Raw genomic sequence first — 21,959 nt, 5'->3', positions numbered from 1 at the left:
GATAACCAATTTTTTTTTAAATCTGATGACGAGGTCGGAAATTTTAGCCCATTGTCCAACCAAACAATTTGAGCCCATTGTCACTGTCCAGACCTATTATGGCCCATTGGGTGGAATCGGCAACTTTGGCTTCTCAACACTACTTTTGATAACATTTATGATCTCCAAGACACAAGTAAGAAGAATAGATTATTAAATTTGTGTTTAGATTTTATTTCAAACTAGAAACTACCCCTCCCCATTTCGTGGGTGTAGCATGGAAGATTTTTTTTATTGTGTTCTAGTCGAAAATATTACTATTCATTATTTTATCGTTTTTGTGTGCACAGTTTATAGGGGTCAAACTTGCCAACATAATAAGGTCGAGAGTTCAAACCACAAACATGACAATATGCAAAAGTTAATGTATCTATGATTTGTATTGTTTTCTTATGGACCCCAATTACCAAATTGATTGTATCTATGATATGTATTGTTTTCTTATGAAGATTCAATGGATGATAGAGGGTCTACAACAAACCTATTAAGTCCAAACAAAGGAATGGGGGTTGAAACAGGTGTTGGGATTGATAATCCGTCATCACAATCAGTACATTGTACGGATCGCACAACCACTCCAAATGAAGATACAAAAAGTCAAATTCCTAATGAAAATGAAAGTGTGAGAGAAAAAAAAATAACGAAATCTTTGAAGATGAAGTACAATTAACGAGAAAATGGAAAAAAAAAAACATCAAAAGTGTGGGACGACCTTATTGTAGTTACACTCCGGGATGGTACGAAAAAATCCGAATGCAAAAATTGTAAGTTAAGGTTGGCTATTATTGGTTCAGGTCCTACATCATCATATAAAAGACACCTAAGCAGCTGCATACCCCATAAACAATCGCTAAAAAACCAACAAATACTAAATTTTCAGCCTAGTGGGTGTGATGTGGATTTTGTGCCACCATTGATCAGACCGGATACAAAATATGATGAAAACAAGATGAGGGAGGCCATAGCTAACTGGATACTAAGTAATGAGCAATCGTTTGCTACTGTGGAAGATGTCATGTTTGTGAAAATGATGAAGACGGCTACTCCATTGTTTAAGAAAGTAAGCAAAGTTACAATTACATCATACTGTTTTAAGGTATACGAGCATGAATAGAAAAGGTTGAAAGCCCTTACAAAAGCTGCCTCTAAAATCAGTTTAACAACTGATTGTTGGAAGTCCTCGCATCAGAAAATTGAGTATATGGTTATTACTGCACACTTTGTAGATCATAATTGGAGGTTTAACAACTTGCTCAATTTTAATATTTAATTATTTATCTTTTTCTTTCTATCATATTTTAATTTATATCTCAACGTTTTTCTACAGATTACAGAAACATGTATTAAGTTTTGTACATGTTCCTCCTCCTCGTACTGCGGTTGATATTGCTGATGGTATTTACAAGTGTTTGCAAGAGCGAGAAATTAAAGATAAGATTTTCACCATCTCAGTCGACAACGCAGCTTATAATGACAAAGCTTTAAGAAGATTGAAAGAAACTTTTTCGTGTATAAGAAAACTTTCATGTGGTGGTAGATTGTTTCATATACGATGTTGCGCACACATATTGAATCTTCTAGTGAAAGATGGTCTTGCAATAATTGATCATATCATCGGTGATGTTCGTGAGGGTATAAAGTATATTAACAATTCGGAGGGTAGACGTCTAAGTTTTTCAAAGGCTGCACATCAAATGCAAATACGTGATCGGAAGTTAATGCTTGATGTTCCAACACGATGGAATTCAACCTATGATATGTTGTGCATGGCTTTAAAGTTCAAAGATGTTTTCCCAAAGTGTACTCAAATATACCTTAAAGTTTTTAACACATGCTCATATTCAGTAACACTTTAATTGTGGTTTTCTCAAGTATGCAGAGTATGAACCACATTTTCATCACTTGCCAACTGATGAAGATTGGGAAAATGTTCAAAGCGTATGTGAAATTTTGAAGGTTTTTAAGGTTTGTGTTTAATATGCATAATATTTTATAAATAAATGATTTTCTTTGTTAACTAAATCCAATGATTATGCGTAGGTGTGCACGAATATCATCTCGGGCAGTGATTATCCTACTGCTATTTTATATATAATTGAAGCGTTTAGAGTGAAGCAAACTCTTGATAAAGGTTCATTATCTACAAACGATTTTATTCGTGATATGGTGAAGAAAATGAAGGAAAAGTTTGATAAGTATTGGGGTGAGTGCCACCTTGTAATGGCAATAGCTTCTGTGTTAGATCCATGATTCAAGATGAAGTTGGTTGAATTTTTCTTTCCAACACTTTATCAAAATTCAGACGAGAACATTAAAAAAGTGAAGAATGCACTTTATGAAATGTATTCAGAGTATTTAGAGATGCATGATACATTAGTTAGGGAATCTGCAGCACATGGAAGCGAACATGAAAGAAATGTTTTAGGGTTGAATGAAGGTGCATCAATTAGATCTGGATCGGAGGCATTTGGAGAGTTCATAAAGACTGCAGATTTGGAGAGACCAGAAAAGTCAAAGCTTGATATGTATATATAAGAAGGTGTTTATAGGGAGAAAGGACAAACAGGCTTGGAATCATTTAATGCTTTAGAGTGGTGGAATGTGCACAAGTTAAAGTACCGTGTTTTATCATTGATGGCTAGAGATGTACTTACAATCCCGATTTCTACAGTTGCATCTGAAGCAACTTTTAGTGCTGACGGTAGAATTATTGATCCATATCAAGCTTCATTGGGGTCCGACACGGTACAAATGTTGATTTGCGGAGGAGATTGGATTAGGCAAGTTCATGGAGTCAAGAAAAAAAATTAAAGGTATATTCGAAAAAATCAAAACCACATTATAATTGTTATTTTAATAGTTTAAATTATTAATTGTCAACCTTTTTATTTTGTAAAAGGAGGAGTTTCCTATTGAGGTTTTACTCCCTGAGGTGAACACAAAGTAATTGAATGTAATTAGATGTGTTAAACAACAAATTCTTAATCTGAAAAATATTTCAAAAAATGATTCCTTTGTACATTTTGCAGGTTTTGTGTATCTGAGGAGTGAAGCTGCATAAAGGAAGATTTTTCTATTTCTAGTCGTTCAGTAATTAGGAGTTTAACTACTATTTTTGTAATTTGAGCTTTTACTCTTTATGTTCTTATATTTGGTTATATTTTAGACATTAAATCAATGCAAATGGAGAATCTATGAATGTCTGTTTTGAAGTTAGAATTTGGATTATTCCCTTGAATATATGATAATAAATTAAATGAGCCCAAAAACCATAAACGAGCTCGAGTCGGGCCTAAGCTCATTTAGGCTCACATGACAAACTAAACGAGCCGAGCTCGAGCTTCTTATTTTTCCTACGAGCCGAGCACGAGCTTTGAAATTGGGCTCGAAACGAGCCGAGCTCGAGCTCGAGCCAACATACAATCATACGAGCTCGAGCCGAGCTTGGGTATGTTTGGGCTCGGCTCGGCTCATTTACACCTCTAATTGACAGGTTATATTGATTTTTGGTGGCTCTACTTTTAACTCATGTACTTATCATCTCATTACCAAATCAATTTTTCATTCTCTTTTCACTTTCATTCCTTTCTTCCCACAACATATAGAATCAGGTGAATCTTCGTGCGTTACGCGATAATATATATATATATATATATATATATATATATATATATATATATATAGTTAGAATAATATTTTTTTAATAAATTGTAATTTAGTATTTATACATGAAAATCAACAAAAAAAAACGTATAATTAACCAACAATATTTATTAATTTTCATAGTTTTAAATAAATAGTTATGTCTACTATTAATTGATTTTTTTTAAGATTGTTTTAGGTTGTATAAATTGTATATCACACATACATTAATTTATTTATATAACAAATAATAAATTGTATGAAAAAAAAAGACTACAACGTTTGGTTATTTATATAACATTTTAAGTTGTTTAAATTTCATATCAAACAGTTGATGCTTTTTATATATAAAGAATAATATATAACACGAAAAAAATAGTATAACTTTTAATAACATAAACACACTACAACATCTACGATACAATTTATATTAAAAAGAACTTACTAAGAACTTATAAATCATACAAAAATAATAGATAGAAATCAATATATATTTGATATATAGAAACTAGTGTTGCAAAAATCGGCCTAGGCGGCTGATTAATCGGCGCCTAGGTGCTAGGCGAACTGCAACCGACCATATTTATGTGTAATCGCACAAGGTAATCGGGGCTGGTCAAACTTGGAGCTAATCGGACCTAATTGGATCTAGTCGGTTTAATTGGTCAACTTTGATCTACGGATTTTCAAAAAAGATTAGGGACAAAATTGTAAAAACAAAAAACATTTGCTAGGGATCGTTCTCACTTTACTCGTTCTCGTCCCTATGAAAAAGCTGAAATCGGAGAAGTTTAAGCTCGCCCTCGTCATCGCCTCTTACAGCTGAAATTTGTGAGATCCGATCACACCCTCCTGTTTCTCCTTCATCTTCGTCGATGTTAGAGCTTGTGACAACCCCAATTTCACGGCCAGAAAAGACCGATTTGTTTATGTTTTGTTTTATAAATCAGAGTAATTGTTTAAAGAAAACGGTTGCGGAATTTGTTCCCAAAATAAAATATGATAAGAATTTATCAAAACGTTTCTCAAAGAGAATGTATTTTCATTATATAACAAAATCTCGGGATGTCATGTTCCGATACATACCAAAAGCATAAACAGTGTAAAATAGACCTTACAATAGAAATTTATAACTACTGATCTATAATCCAAGATCTCTCGTCAAGTCCACCAACTTACACTCTTGTGCCATTACCTGTAATGCAAAGAAAACTGAGTGGGTCAGGCTTGGGAGTCTGGTGAGCATATAGGGTTTTCAACCCACAATAATACATTTATTATATTCAATTATCAAACAATCAACTCAAATACCCATCCCCATATCTCCTTTATTTTCTCAAGGGTTTACCCTAAGAATCAAGTATCCTTCATTCATTCATTCTTAAAGATTTACCTAAGGAATTGGCACAAAGTCCATTTGCTACCACGGTTTACACAACAGGCACTACGTCACATAGTCACCAGGGTTCATACAATAGGCACTATGTCTCATAGTCACCAAGGTTTACACAATAGGCACTACGTCGCATAGTCACTAAGGATTACAAAACGGGCACGAAGTCACATCGTCACCAAGGTTTATCAAATAAGCACGAAGTCGCATCGTCACCAAGGCTTAGTTAATAGGCACAACGTCACATCATCACCAACTATTCCATCTACCCATGTTCTACCCAACATTTTTGTAGATATAAATACAAACGTAGTTTAAATCATTTAACACCCGTATAAAAACATCAATTCCAAGCCCATATCAAATAGATAAATAATATATAACACATAGCACATATTTCATAGCTAATACTTTATATTTATGTGTTAGAAGAAAGTAATTATACACTCACTTGATCAGAAGATGATCGGACAACATTACGGCTTGTAAAAGTAGTATTCTTCGGTAGATCTGGAAAATCTTCACAAAAACCGGGCTCCTTGCAGGCAGAGCTTCGGCTCGGGAATTTCACTTCTCGGGATCTTTAGGGCCTCGGGACTTGCTTCGGGGCTTGGGAATGATACTGGGTCTTCGGGATATTTCTTGCACGAAAAACGATGCAAAAACACGAGAGAAAGGGAAGAAATGAGCAAAGAACTCGGCTGCCTTCACATCCCTTTTATAGGGGTTGAACCACCGAATTACGCTGGGCGTAATTAAGGTTACATTGTGCGTAACATGGATAAGCTCGCTGACTCCCCCCCTTTGAATAATATCGGGTATTTTATAATTAAATTAAATATCGAAATTATTTAATAAACTTCAAAAATTCATATCTCCCTCATACGAGCTCCATTTTCAACGTTCTTTATATCACCGCGTAGGTAAGACTACGCTCTATTAGACTTCGTCGGTTAATTTTGACTTTATTTTTATTATTTATTATTAGTAGGCCGGGATAGGAAAACTCCGTTATAAATTCATAACTTCTTCATTGGACATCCGTTTTTGCCTATCTTTTTATCGTTTCACTACTATTAACGAGATCTTCGATTCTCGTTTAGATTGTTTTGGCTAAAAACCGCTCATCTCAAATCGAGTATTCGGGCTACATACCGCTAAGTCGAAACTTAGAAAAATCATAATTTCCTTATACGAAGTCAGATTTGGACGTTCTTTTTATGCACGCTCACGGTTTAACGTATTCTATGACTTTCGTTTAGCTCGCTAAGGCTAAATATTGCTATAACGTTAATTCACTTTTTACATCGTGCTATGTCGTGGTTTTGTCGCGAAACTTCGACATGTCATAACTTCTTCGTTATAACTCGGATTTCGACGTTCTTTATATATACGGAATCCTTGTAACATATACTATAACTTAGTTAAGATTACTCATTCTAAATAATATTTCATCAAAAAGTCATTTTTTTTATTCTTATTGTCTCTAAATTGACTAGCACATATCTACGGGCGTTACAGAGCTGCATTTCTCTTCCGACAACAATCTTTATAATCTACACAGGTTAATTTTTTAAACTTGGTTTATGTTGTCAAATTTTGATTTTATCTATTGTACTCGATTTAAGTTGTTAATCAACTGATTTGTGATGAACTGATGATGAAGTATATACTTAATTTTTCTGTTAAACATGGAAGACACAAGTTTGTTCACATATCGATTCTTTTGGTAATCATTAATCTTTATAACTTGTTTCTAGTACTTTGACCCGATTCTTTGATCTTTAACTACGGAATAAGAAACTTGGGTAACATTCGCACATATTGCTTCACATAGAGCTGAGATTGAGTTAACAGAAAAGGTTCGTTGTGCTAAAAACTCATTAGCATCGAGTTTGGAAAGCTCAACACACCAAAGATTAATACAGAGCCTGCTGATATGAATAAGATGTTAATGTGATTTTTTTAATGATATGTGAGTAAGTATTTTTAATGTGTAAATGTGATTTTTTTTAATGTGTTAAACTGATATAAGTATGGTGTTAATGTGATGATATACTCAATATTAGATGAAGTGATGATAAACTGATATGATACAGAGCTTGTTGATTTGAGTGAGCATTTTTAATGTCTTAATGTATTTTTTATTACAGTTGACAATCAATGATATCTAATGCTTCGACTGACATCTGTTGGATCAATCGCCACTAGTGCACATAAACGTAATTCAAATGATGTTGGTTGGGAATATGGTGTTATCCCGGATAAAAGCAACATGGATAGATTGAAATGTACCTTGTGTGGAAAAGTGTTTGGTGGGGGGATTTTTAGGATGAAACAACATATTACTCATGTGACGGAGAATGTATCTCCATGTCCAAAGTCTACAAAAGATGATCAATTGTAATGTCTAAATTATCTTAACGAAGGGAAGTTGAAAAAGAAAGCTAAAAAATTCATATTGAAGACATAAGGGTATAGTCAAGACAAGAATTGCATGATAGCGTGGATGAAGTAGAAAATTCTTTGGGGTCGAAGGCACCAAAGGTCATAGGCCCTATGGATAAATTCGCAAACATAATAAACCCCGAAGAAGTTATGAAGGCAGGAAAGGGCAAAAATTTTATCTTAACAATATTATCCGGTAAGAAAGAATGTTAGTGGTCCATAAATTTATTAGTAGGTGGGCATATGAGAGTGCGATTCCTTTTCATGCCTTTGAAAGGGATGACTTCAAAATGATGTTGGAGGTTATTGGCCAATTTGGAACCGGACTTCCATATCCTACTAGATATGATTTGAGTGACCCACTTCTAAAGCTTGAAGATGAAATAACACAAAATTTGTTGAAAAAAAAACGAAAAAGAATGGGAAGAAGATGGATGCTCGATTATGATGGATGCTTGGTCCGATTGAAAGAGGAGAAGCATTATGAATTTATGTGTTAATTCGAAGATGGGTACCTTTTTTATCTTCAAAAGAATGTTCCGGTGAAGAACATACAAGCCAACACATATATGAGTATGTGGAATCTTGTATTCAACAAGTTGCACCCGATAATGTTGTTCAAGTTGTGACCGACAATAGCACGAATAACATGGGGGCGACGAAGTTGCTAAAAGAGAAAATACCATCTATTTTTTGGACATCATGTGCAACATATACCATTAACCTTATACTTGAAGGTATTTACATTATTTTATTTATTATTTTATTTGTTTAGTACTTTATTTAGTTTCAAATGTTTAGTTATATACTATAATTTGTTATTTCGTTGTGTTTATTTTTCAAGGTATCGGAGCACTCCCAGGGTTTAAGAAAATCCTAGATCAAGCAAAGAAACTAACCATATTCATTTACGCTCACCACAAAACCTTGGCGATGATGAGAAGTTACACCAACAAAAGGGAAATTATCCGACCGGGAGTCATGAGATTTGCTTCCGCCTTTCTAACATTACAAAGTTTGTCCAAAAAAAGGAGCAACTAAGACATATGTTCTCTAGCAATGAATGGGAGGAATGTAAATTTTCCAGTAAGCCTAAAGAGATTACCTCATATAAAACGGTGACAAGTGTCCAATTTTGGTCCGGTGTGATACAATGTTTAAAAGTGTTCTCTCCTTTGGTGAAATTCCTTCGAATGGTTGATGCGGATTGTGTCACAACTAGAAAATTAGGTTTAAGATGTTGATCTTTGTAACCTTTCAATATTATATTTAGGGAAATTCAAACTACAATGCTATTTAAGTTCCTACGTTCATACATTGTGATTCAAGCCGATACAACCTCATGCAAGTCCAAAACTCGATCCAATAAGCCAAATCCAATCAATTTTGGGCTTTAGCCCAAGGATCCTCGGCCTTAAACCCTTATTGGACCAAGATTTCTTCATTGGGCCCTATTGGGCAAATAACTTCTCCATTTGGTCTTGATGGGCCGAAGACCTTTTATTGAGCATTAGTGGGCCAAAAACCACTATTGGGCCTCCCATTGGGCCGAAAGCTTTTAATTGGTTTTTCTTTGGGCCGAAAACTCATACTAGGGCCTTATTTGGTCTGAAAACTCCTTAATTGGACCAAAAACCTTTCATTGAATATTAGTGGGCCGAGAACTCTTTTGGGCCAAGCCAAAATCGAAGGCCAATATCCTTTTGGGCCACCCTTGGGCCGAAAACCCATCTTGGGTCAGTTGGCTTAGGCCAAAAAAAAAAAAAAAAAAAGAGAGAGAGAGAGAGAGAAAAGTAAGGGATATTAGCCATGCCACCTCTTTATTGTCCATCATACTTCAAGGCATTTGACCACCAAACAACCAAGCACCTCCCATCACCTTTAGAAAGAGTCAACCCCTACTCTCCCCCCCCCCCCCCCCTCTATCTCTTAGTTCGGCCGACCCACTCCTCCTCACTCTCATTTCAAACTTTTCTTTTAACTCATTTTCCTCTCATTTCTCTCAAGAACAACCTCCATTTTCTCTCAAAAATCTCAAGTTCATCACTACAAAAGTTGGATTCTAGGCTCCTTGGTAAGTTCTATGTTAAACTCAAAATGTTTGGTTTCATGTTTATGCCAAGATCATTCCACTAACACTCTTCTTTTCGTGTATATGACCCTTAGAGCACCATTATTTCTAGAATCTCACCAAGAACACAAGCTAGGCTCGAAATTTCTTCTTCTTCTTCTACATCTCGAAAATCCCCAAGGTGAGCTTCATACCCCACTATTTTCATGTTTTTCATCCTTGGGGGGGGGGGGGGGGGGGATACAAGTCAAGTTTCGTTTAAATATTTCGATGTTTGCATGCTGTTGTGTGTTTATATAACTACTTGTGTTTGAAATGTTGAATATTCCATTGCTAATACTCCATAACTCGAGATTTACAAGCCTCATGAGGCTAGGGAAATCTATCTCTTAGAAAGTTCATATATCATGGTTATGTGTTAAAGATGAAACAAGTCACCACTAAAAAGGTTCTTATACATGTTTGAAATCATAAAATATATAGTAATAACATTTTTGTGCTAGAAAGTCTTGTAGTTATGTTTGCTCATTTAAAATGGTAAAAATATGGGTTACACTAAAAAAATGGTTAACTTTTGGTTATATGAAATTATAACCTTTATTTTTACATAAATAATGGAATATAATAAATTTCAAGATTCCTATAAATATTCTTGTAAAAATCATGACATGCTAGAGTCACACCAAGATAGTATGTTTTGTGTTACAAATCTTTTAAACTAAATTTGGTGTGCTAAATAAAAGACAAAACTTTGTTGTTTTACTAAAAACTATTTTTATTAGTAAAATAGTTATAATATGTTGTCACATTTTAATAGTTTGAATACTTAAAGGATTATACTACTTACACAACGTATATTACGATTAGACGAATTCATTAATGATTATTTATAAAAAGCATTATAAATAATTGAACTAAAACGGTATACAAGTTTTATGACAGAAAATTTCGCATAAACCTGTTAAGGCACTTGTGAGACTCTCCTTCACGATACCTACATAGCGTACACCGTAAGTCCTATAGTTATAACCAGAGTCTCCTGGAGGGAGAGCGAGGTAATTGTGTATAGATTTATACGGGGTTGACACCCCCACACCTGAGCTGTTCGCTACAGCTAGACTAGGCCAATCTAGGGTGACAAATATCTTCCCGAAACCGACGCTTGAAGAACATCGTGACAGGCATTTTAGTCTTATCAAGCATGGTTGCAACGACTCACATAGGGATTAACAATGGTATTTTGGATTTACGAAATTATACACTTCACTGGTTTTATAAAAATATAAAACTATGCATCACTCTTGTACTTTACTATAACCACTCCAGTCTTAGCGTTTTTAAGACTATATCTTTTCATAAAACATGAAATATGGGATTTTTTGGGAACACATACTCTTTTTACTTACAAACAAAATAAAACAAAGGACACGCATGTAATTATTCACAGTTTTAGAACAAGACTACAAATCATTTTTCATAGGAAATATCGGATTTTCTGGGGTTGTACATGTTATTACAATAGAAAATATCACAAAGCTTTTTATACAATATGCTTATGAACTCACCAACTTTTTAGTTGATGCTTTTCAAAATGACTTGTATTCTCAGGGACTCAGTGAGCAGATACCCGAGCTATGGGTTTTGGATATTTACTACATTTTTGGAACTTCATATTTATTGTCACTTTTGTGTAAAGTTGTGAACATATACACTCTGTAAACAATGTATGTTGGTATCTTTAATGTACGATGTTGGTTGCTACATTTTCAATTATATTCAATTGTGATGACACAATACAATGAAGTCATCCGTCCGCGGATGTTTCCGTCGTCCTGGTTTGGGGGTGTGACAGATTGGAAGCCCTCAATGGGTTTTGTTTACAGGAAGATTAAAGTTGCAAAAGAAGAAATTATCAAATCTTTGTGTGGTAACGAGAAACATTACAAGCCCATTATAGATATCATAAACATAAAGATGAAAGATCGGCTAGATTCAACTTTACATTTAACATCTTCTCTTTTGAATCCGTATTACCATTATAATGATGCACAACTCCAATTAGATAACCCCGTGACGGAAAAAATGCAATTTCAATTTTAGGTACTTCTTTTTTATTATGTTGCTAATGTATTTTATGTTAAAATTCATAGTGAAATATGTTTTTAAGAAATGGTGGCAATGGAATTAAAATGCAAGATTTTGTACAAGCCTTTGGATTCAAATTTGCGATAATGTGGGTTTTCATAATTTGCATATAAAGGTGTTCGTGAAACTGACAATAAAAATTTTCGGTAATGTCATTTTTCCTAATTAGGTAATTATGTTGGTCTTCTAATCTTTTGCTCTTGCAGGATGTTGTTGAAGTAGAAACATTCTGATTTTTAAAAATGTCGATTATATCATCTTACTCTTGAATTGTTAGTTATAACGTCCTAGTGTACAAAATTAACATTCTAGTTTCTTAGAAATGTTAGTTATAGCATCCTACCTAAGATAGTAAGATGATAATCAATGTTTTAATAAATTTTCAGCTTCTTACCTTTCTAGCATTTTGTTTTTTTTAACATCCTACTTTTTTAGCGTCATACATGTATAAAAAAAATTGTCAAATTTTGCTAACTTGTTTAAAAACTCCTACAAATTGAATTCTTTGAACGGAAATGTTTAATTTATGTCTCATTAGTTTTCAAAAGCAATAATTTTGTTGTTATAAAATTAATAAGCATAAAATATAAAATATTTTATGGATGATATTCATATATTTTATCGAAAGTTAAGAATTTTTATTATCCTTTCAATTTATTTTTAGCTTTTTACTATGCCTATTTTCATTCAACGGCTAGAATGTTGTTGTTATAAAATTAATAAACATATAAGTATTTTACCAAAGTGGAAGAAAAAATAAGAAATAACTCGTCATGTGGCAGAAAAAGATTATAAAATTGGTCCTTATTGCTAGAAAAAATATTATCAAAATTGGTCCTTATTGCTAGAAAAATATTACATAATTGGATCCTTTGGCAGAAATATAATATAATGGTCCCTTTGGTAGGAAAAATATTACATATTTGGTTACCAATAATGGGATTTTTTTTTCTGTTTGCTATTTTTTGTTAAAAAAAGAGCAAGTACGTTGGTATGTATAATTACTCGCAATTTTAATCAATGCCATCCATTACAACGTTAATTCCTCAATATTAGAATGAATTCGAAAAACTCATTTTTTAGAAAATTACCCAAAAGAATTATCAGCTGATGATAAAAAAATAATAAATTTTTTTTTTTTTTTTAAAATAATAACCATATACTATGTGTTAAACCTTTATATTCATTTTTTAACTCATAAATAATCAAATGATTCAGTCAATTTGTTTGGTCTAAAAAAGAAACAAATATTTATATCAAGAACACTTTATCCACGTATCACTTCAGTGCATTTTATTAAATTTAATTCCAAAAAAAAGAAACATGTCTCATCTATTTTAATGAACTTTTAAGTTCTCATTTTACAATTTCAAATTCCTTTTTTTTCACCGATTATGACCTCATTGTTCCTTACGCTAAATTATGGACCAAAATCGAAAATTTGAAATATACACAAGACTAAAAAATGTACCTTACGATTATATTTATTTTGATCAAGGCAATGTGAATGTGATACCTTTTCATTGGCCTCCTCTACGTTCCCATCTCCACATTGAAATCGAATATATATATATATATATATATATATATATATATATATATATATATATATATATATATATATATATATATATATATATATATATATATATATATACTTAAGGGTATATAAGCTTAGGTACTCAAACACACTAAAATACGTCGTTTTGTTTGATATATTCATTATAATGTTCTTAAACATCAACCCTAACTTGATTTACTTTCAAGATTTTTGAAATTTCACTATTGTCTTTCTCTTACATCACATCTTTTTGCCGAACACTTATTCGGCTATATATATTGTAGTTGAAAGTGAAAATTATATAACAAGAAAATAAATAGGTAATTTATAAAAAAATATTTGAAGTAAATCAAGTTAAAAATTAATTTATAAAAATACCGAACAATTAGAATGTATTATATAATAGAAAACGACGTAGTATAGTGAGTTTTATATATATATATATATATATATATATATATATATATATATATATATATATATATATATATATATATATATATATATATATATATATATATATATATATATATATATATATATATATATATATATATATATAACAGTCATTATGTCACTAAAATACTAAAATTCAATGTTACACCGCTTGCTATACCATTTTCATTCCTCTACATTTTTGTCAAATTTTCATATTTTCCATAAATTAAAATTGCTTTGAATTTGAAATTTACTACTAATGTTTGAATCTCAAACTTTGATTCGGTTTTAAATGTTATTTTAATGTGTATTATTATGCTTTGGTTTGTCATCTTAAAGAGTTTGATACTATATTGGCACATTTCATTCTAAAGAGGTTCTTTCATAATACTGAAAATAGTGTAGCGACTGAGATATTGTCATCACATGTTGCAAGCAAGTTGTCGAAAAGTACTCGAATGTAAATTTATATATTATATTAAAATTACTAAGTAATTCGTAAACCATTCTTAGGTTTTATGTATTTCAAACAAGCCACTTTACGTTTAATTTGTTAAAATGTTCGATGAGTTTTTATTCTTTTATAATGTGCTACAATACCCATGCCAAAAACCATAAACGGGTGTTCAAATTTCTGAACTTTATATTCAAATTACCAAAAATTTATATACAAAGATAACAAGATAGGCAAAATTCTTTCAATTAGAAATCCCTCAGAAAAAAAAAAAAAAAAAAAAAAAAAAACACTTGGTTTGTGCTTCAGCGATTGAGTGCTCTCACTTTCTCTAATTTTCTGCACATAAAGATATTAAAAAAACATAATGTGATATTAGACAAAAAAGATAACGCCATTTATTAAATTAACAAAACGCATCAAATTATGACACCAAAATGAACCAATACCTGACTATATAAAACTTGGTGATGAAGAATAAACCACACAACGATCATTTTGACCGAAGTCAATGTCTAGTTTTTTCACAACTCCATGTTTAAGATCATAACTACACACACCACAATTCCGAATAGCAGTTTTCATGCACATCATATATCTCTTACTTATCAAACTAGACATAGGTGTTATAAGAAAATCATCGTATTCTCCAAAAAAGCAATTCGGAACAGTTAACTCCAACTTCTCCCACTTCATCTTCTCAAAATCTTTAAGAATCCACATGTCAGTTTGTTCGAAGGAAACTTGATGAATAAGAGTGAGAAAACCACCCATTTCAAAAACAGTGTATCTGAAACTAGATTCAGGTATAGGAAGACTCATTCGGATCATCTTCTCTTTCACCATATCCATGGAAACCAGGTATCCACCATCACCATGAACATCCCAGTGAATGTATCTCGCTTGAACTGAAACAGGGTAACCCCATGAACCCCATCCTTCATCCGTACAAGAAGGTATTTCGATCTTTTTCCACTTTGAGGAGAAACGAGAGAGAATGTTTCTTTTCAAGATAAGAATATGACATTGCATTGGTGGACCTATAAACATGTGAAGCACTTTGTGTACTCCTTTAAATCCATCAAAAGAAAGGGAAACTCCACATTCGTAAGTGTAGCGTCCTCTGCAATATGTGCATGAAGGAAGATATGATCCTTCCTTTGTGATTAGGTTAAAAACGTATTCTTTTCTTTCTTGATTTGTTATCAGAAGAAACTCGTTACACCATGACATTACCCATCCTTTCTTAGGTAAATCCAGGTTTTTCTCTTTTAGTTCTAGCTCTTGTTGTTCTTCTCTTATGTCTACATGTCGCACTGTGGGTTTACCGAGTTCTTGGAAGATAAAGGAAGTGTGGTCTAGTAAGAGTCCATTGGTGATTACATTGAAAAATCGTCTGCAAATGTGCTTAGCTTTATAACGAAGGAAATCATCAGGAAGCCTTTTGAGGATTTCTATAAGGATGTCGTCTGAAAGAAAATCAAAGCAGCTAACTTTCTGTTTTTTTCTTGTCATTTGTTCATCTTCATCATCTTCAGACTGTTTCCTATACGCGTTCGCTGCCAACTCTATCGCCTTATGATTCAAAATAGTATATATTGCAAACTGTTCGTCTTATGGATTCTGAAACGCAAGGTTAACAGTAAACTAGGAGTTATATCGTATCTAGAATCTATAATCGATCCATGCGATTAATTTCAATAAAAGAATGGTTGTGTATACATTAAGGCTATCGAATTCTCATAAAGACTCGATGCATATACTGCAAGACTAAATACAAAACGAAATTGCATAATTTGTGATTCGATCAACAAACATTTGCGTCGAATTGCAAGGTAAGAAGGACAATTTATCGTGAACTCTCGAGATGAAATAAATAAACGAAAGATGTAAATAAGAAGCGATATGACGAAGGTTAGACAAGAAGGTGATGAGAAAAAACCTGTAGGACCTCGTTTCCATTAGAGAAGAAATCGATCATCATCGGCGTTAGGTATCCAGTTAGAATTCGGAAGAAAATGAGGATGTTCTAGGGTTCAATCGAGCAGAGCTGGGGTTTATCAAAATCTCATTACACTTTAGAAACAAAATTTGTAATTCGGCTATCGCAACAAACATGCGTCAAGAGCGGGTCGACTTAAAAACCTGAATATGATGAAAAGGCAAATATTAATTCAAACTTGTGGAATTTTACATTTTATATGAGGTATTCTTTAAGATCAAGTACTTTTATTTGATAACAAGTTGCTATGATTATGTTGTTGTTTTCCTTTGTCTATAGAATGTTAAAGTTGGGGGTTTTGTCTATTTGCCGATTTGATCTTTTTCATAAGATAAGTTATGATTGTTTATTGTAAACCAAATTCAAAGTGATATACAATAAGTTTTATTCGGAAAATTAAAGTGGGAACAATGACTTCGATGTTATTAGAGCTCTAAAAGTGCAATATCGGTTAGAGATGGACCATGTTTTCATTTTTTAGAAACCATGGGAGATTTCGAGAAAAGATCCAAACGGGTTCACGTTCCAATGTTGTCGGAAACATAATCAAGTTGTCATGAAATTTCGAATTGGGTAGACGTTTTCGATGATGCAGGAACTTACATCGACCTTAACACCGAGATGGATGAAATTTTGGATGACATTGCAGAGGTCTCCCATCCACGGTCTCCCATCCACAACAACCTGTAGGAAAGGACAAGGCAAAGCAAGTGGCTAAAAATGATGAGAATAGTGAAAGGAAATCGAAACATATGGTGGAAATATAAGAGAAATTCAAAGAGCACATAGTAGTGCATGAAGAGAAAAATGTATTGAGATGTGAGTACTTAGAAATTCTTCGATGACGAGAAGGGGTTGAGCAGTAACGACAAGAGTGAGAAGAAGCACTCCAACAGCAACAAGAACTCCTCAATGAATTGACAATTCTAAGGGCAAGCACCGCAACTTTGGTGCCGAAGATCCTGAAGTTTTGCTAGTGTTTTGATTCGAGAAAAGATTATAGGCAAAATTTAAATTAGCTATTGTTGTATGTTTTTTTATTTATGATAACTTTTTTTAGTGTCTTGTAATGTATTTATTTTTAGTTAAAATGTAATGTTTTTGTTTAGATGTTATGTTTATAAGTTTTTACTTTATAAAATTGTTTTGTTTATTTATTAAAAACGGGAAAAAAAAAAGGTGACATGGAAATTAAAATGGTGTGTTGTGTGGTAGGGGTGAGCTTGGATATCTGGATCGGATCGGGACCAAACCTAGACCGATTTATTAGATTAGGTTTGGTTCTCGGTTCTTGGTATAATGCAAAGAAAAGGTCCATATACAAAACAAAACAGGTCGGTCCAACCTGATCTGAATACAAAACCTATTTGCTTTGGAATTTTAAAAGATCAAATCTTTCGCAAATCTTTTATACTAGTCCAATGGATTATGTTTTCATAACTTGATTACCTTCGTCTTTACTCCTCCCTATCATTATTCACACACGTCCCAAATCAGATTCACGCACGTCCAAAATCAAAAGCAACAAAAAAATCCCACAACAAAAAATCTATCAACAAGTCTTACATCATAGGCTGTGACATTTGTGGGTGAGTCGATCGACATTTGTGGGTGAGACCATGAGACAAACGATATTTGTGCAAGTTATAGTATTATAGATAAAGTTATATTTGATTCAAAGTTCAAACAAATGGTATACTATAAGTAATCATAAATTGGTTTTTATCTAAATCAAACAAAAAATTATATTTTTAATCTAAAATGAACAATCAAATCCAAAAATATATTCCTTTTAAACCTCATAATAGATGAACTAACTTTTAGTAGGGTTTCAATGACTTGTATCATATGGTTACTACTTACTATTTTTTCATAAAAAATGGTATGAAGAGGGTGAACTATACACAGCAGCCTAATGTAATTTTTTTTAATAAAAGAAAAAGAAAAACTATTTGAGATTGCTCATTAATAAGCTCATGAGACTCTTTAACAGTTATCCGAAATTTATTGAAATTATCAATCATTTAACAAACAACGAGGGCAACGACACTCAAATCCAAACCCACTGGACAAAATATTTTGTCGCGCATCACGATCCATACTTGCATCAATGTAACATATCCGCAACTCTTCACCTGCCACATCATCAAACAACTTCTTAATAACATAACTGACATCAGACAAAATCTTATACTGTGTTTGACATGTATTGGACCTGCTTCAATGTCTCTCAAAGCTTTCAATCGTGCATCCACATTTTCCACCCAAACTATGTGCGTATTAGGATCTATACCATAGAAAATCAAGAAACTACATCAAATACTAATTTTCATTTTATAATAATTTTGTGTATATCAAGGTCTTACCACAGTCATGATTATAAAAAGATGGAAGAATATAAACAGCATTGCCAACAGCAGCTTCTGATTCTACTGATAAAGCTGCTGATGCAAGTAGATCTTCATAAGAAAAGCCTCCAGCTAATTCAATACGAAAAGCATTGATACGAATTCTTGCAAGTACTCCAGAATACCATTCTATAGTTAGAACTGTTGATAATATATATTCAGTCAATTAGTCAAAGTTATTTCAAAACATATAGTTTAAGATAATAAGTTAACTGAAACTCAGCATTTAGAAAAAGATTGTGAAGTTACATTTTAGTTGTTTGCTTGTGATGCCTGAAGCTTCTAGTGCACTTTTCAATAAACTGAGCTCCTCTTCCATCTGGGAAATGTTATTAAAAGAATGTGTGAGAAAATATGGTTAATTAGTTGACATTTTATAAAAAGAATAAGGCTTTATGTGTTATATTTACCTGTGAGATCATTTGAGGAGACAAAAGGGCAGGTTGAAGTATGTCTAGAGAATTTGCAGAGGTTATTCCGGATAATATCATGCAGGCTAATCGTTTAGCAAGAAATGGGTATTTTAAAGCCCTGTTTCTAGAATAATCAAAATTCAAAGACAAATTATCATCTGATATATGCAGATATGAAATGGAGGCTAAAGGTATTGGAAAATAAAAGAGCAAGAATATGGGATGATCCTAACTGACAATGAGCAACAAATGCTGACCAATCAGCTCCCTTTTCAACTTCATAGAAGCCCTAAATGAAATAAGCATGAGTGAATGAGAGTTTGTAGGATTGCAATAAGCATTGGTGAATTTGAAAATTAGCAACTACTTTGACATCGAAAGTGAATGTGCAGTTATTTTGGGGATAACATGGTAACAAAATGATCGATTAAGGTTTTGTATGTTACGATTATGTACCATTTTCTTAACCTCAGTCAAGTTCTTTCTCTCAGAGACAAAATCTCAAACAGGTTGTGGGCATGTATACATATATACCTTTGCTTGTTCCCTACATTCTTCACTGCAAAACAGCACTTTCTGCGCCTCAAAATCGGAACCTTTTGGAGTGTTTTTGAGACAAAAGTAACATACTCTGTCAATTGAGGAGAGAGATGGGTGAGAAATCATGGGTCTGGCTGTATGGATGAGTTCGCCTGATTCTATATTCCGGGTAGCAAAAACACCACGGCCAGCTGATTCAGTGAGTAGAACCTGGATCGGTGGCGGTGATGGTTGACTGGGCTTCGAGCCATGGCGGTGGTCGGTGGCGCTGATGGTGGAGAAGAAGTAGGAGGTCAAAAGTTGCTTGCTTTTTGGAGGACATCGCTGTGCAAAGCGTCTGGAACGAAGTAACGATAACATTTTGTTTGGGACAGGAAAATACCCAGAATCGAACTGAGATCAGATCGTTCGGTAGAGCTCCAACCCAATGTGTCTGAACTCTGAAACCAAAAATAGTCATACGACATACTCGAATGGATGATTGAAACAGAACAAGTATGGGTTTTGTTTGGAATCAATTCGTTTCAAATAAAACCGTATGCATACAGGGTAGAGAGATCTGGATTGACTATGGACAAGCCCGGCAGCAGTTGTAAAGGCCCAAAAAATTGTAAAGGCCGAAGTTAATCCATGTAGTTTTCTTTTAGTTTTTATTAAGGTGATTGTTTTTTAGTTTTATTAATGTAATTCTTTTTATTTAACTTGTTGAAAAATAATTTTAGTTATAAAAAATGTTTGTGTTAAAAAATATAAAATTAAAATGATATTTATGACATGGGTCCATGGTGACCATTTAAAAGGGATAGTGAGTAATCAGAGAAAAATGATAGGAAATAGAATTGCAATGGGATCATACAACTTTTGAAGTGATGATGTGATTACCAGTCCCAACAGCATTAAGGCATGGTTTTTACCTTGGTTTCTTAAATACTCTATGGATCGATTAAGAGCTAAAAAAATCATTGAATTAGCTTAAAATAACAAAAAATTAGTATTTATCTTAAAGTAGCAAACAAAACTACAGATGAGTCAAATCATATGTGGTTTCGTCGGTATACTCAATAACTCATGTGCAATGTCGTCAAAGGGAGTGTGGTTTCGTGGTCCACCTACGGTTTTACGATCCATTACCCAATATATTACATCCTAAAATCTCTCTCTCTCTCTCTCTCTCTCTCTCTCTCTCTCTCTCTCTCTCTCTCTCTCTCTCTCTCTCTCTCTCTCTCTCTCTCTCTCTCTCTCTCTCTCTCAGTTTTTAATCATATACGTTGAAATTTATAACTAATGTGTATGAAAATTTCCCAACTATTGAAAAACCTGAACAACGAAACCCACTGTTGTAAAAATTCCGACTAGGTCCCGATTAATCCCTAGGCATCACTCGACCGATTAGATGGCATCTAACGATTAATTCTTGCATACATAATAAGTGAAACATTATAAAATGATGAAATTTTAACATTTTGAACAAGTTTTATCTCAATGGAAACTATTTGAAGCATGATTACTGTTGTATAAATCATATTAACCTATTTTGTTATCATATTAATGGTATTTATGCACTTTGATATGATATTAGTCATATTTAATTTCTTAAAATTCAACAAATTAGCAATTAATGGTACCCGATTGTGACATCCCCAAAATCACGGCCAGAAAAGACCGATTTTTGTTTATGCTTTATAAAAATCAGAGTACTTCATTTTATAAAAAGGTTGCGGAATTTGTTCCCAGAAAAACATGGTAAATACGTTATTAAAACATTTTCGAAGAAACGTATTTATTTCATTTTAAAATGTTTGGGATGTCATCGTTAATACCGAAACATAAGCTTAAACAGAACTTACAATGATTTACACTAGTGATCTACATCTCTTTTAAATCTCTCAGTGTAATGTCACTTCACTTCGTCACCTGTGATATACATAAACTGAGTGGGTCAGGTTGGGAAACCTGGTGAGTACATAGGGTTTTCAACCCACAATAATATAATTACTATGTTCAATCAAACAATCAACCCAATTACCCATCCCCATTCTATTCTTTACTCTTTAAGGATTTAACCTAAGAGTCATCTATCCTGCATTCGTTTATTCCGAAGTCCCTTACCTCCAGGGTTATAGGACTGACACTAAATCCATAGCTGCCAATGTTCGTTCATAAAACACTAATTCCATAGCTGCTATGGTCTATTCATCAGGTACTAAATCCATAGCTACCAGTCTTTATCTAATAGGTACTAAGTCCATAGCTACCAATGTTCAACAGGTACTAAGTCCATAGCTACCAATTCCCAACAGGAACTAAATCCATAGCTACCAACGTTTAACAGGTACTAAGTCCATAGCTACCGGTGTTTGTCCCATAGGCACTAAGTCTATAGCTGCCAATGTATCATCTTCTAT

General features: G+C 33.2%; 2 protein-coding genes across 2 annotated transcripts; both read right to left on the bottom strand.

Annotated features, from left to right (window-relative positions):
• Positions 1-14,644: 14,644 nt before the first annotated feature.
• On the bottom strand, positions 14,645-16,239 carry LOC145002477 (uncharacterized). Its single transcript, XM_078961740.1, has 2 exons — positions 16,134-16,239; positions 14,645-15,814 (listed from the first exon to the last, which is right to left on the bottom strand). Exon 2 carries the CDS (start codon positions 15,704-15,706, stop codon positions 14,645-14,647), a length of 1,062 nt encoding a protein of 353 aa, XP_078817866.1. The 5' UTR covers positions 15,707-15,814; positions 16,134-16,239.
• A 1,931-nt stretch (positions 16,240-18,170) lies between these two features.
• Positions 18,171-20,054, bottom strand: SDG38 (SET domain protein 38). The gene is made up of 7 exons (XM_078958997.1): positions 19,549-20,054; positions 19,248-19,303; positions 19,012-19,138; positions 18,851-18,920; positions 18,560-18,742; positions 18,409-18,480; positions 18,171-18,328 (listed from the first exon to the last, which is right to left on the bottom strand). Exons 1-7 carry the CDS (start codon positions 19,912-19,914, stop codon positions 18,210-18,212), a joined length of 993 nt encoding a protein of 330 aa, XP_078815123.1. The 5' UTR covers positions 19,915-20,054; the 3' UTR covers positions 18,171-18,209.
• Positions 20,055-21,959: the final 1,905 nt, after the last annotated feature.

The sequence above is a fragment of the Lactuca saligna genome, chromosome 6 (genome assembly GCF_052625555.1).
Source record: "Lactuca saligna cultivar CGN05327 chromosome 6, ASM5262555v1, whole genome shotgun sequence".
Taxonomy (NCBI): Eukaryota; Viridiplantae; Streptophyta; class Magnoliopsida; order Asterales; family Asteraceae; genus Lactuca; species Lactuca saligna.
The sequence above is the reverse complement of the archived record's forward strand: the minus strand, read 5'-3'. Positions and strand labels throughout refer to the sequence as shown.

Excerpts from the sequence above, each read along its gene's own strand:
- LOC145002477 (XM_078961740.1), bottom strand. The coding sequence starts at position 15,706 with ATGACAAGAAAAAAACAGAAAGTTAGCTGCTTTGATTTTCTTTCAGAC.
- SDG38 (XM_078958997.1), bottom strand. The coding sequence starts at position 19,914 with ATGTTATCGTTACTTCGTTCCAGACGCTTTGCACAGCGATGTCCTCCA. Across the intron at positions 19,304-19,548 it reads AATGTAGGGAACAAGCAAAG|GGCTTCTATGAAGTTGAAAA; the intron begins GTATATATGTAT and ends TATTTCATTTAG. Across the intron at positions 19,139-19,247 it reads GCATTTGTTGCTCATTGTCA|AAACAGGGCTTTAAAATACC; the intron begins GTTAGGATCATC and ends TGATTATTCTAG.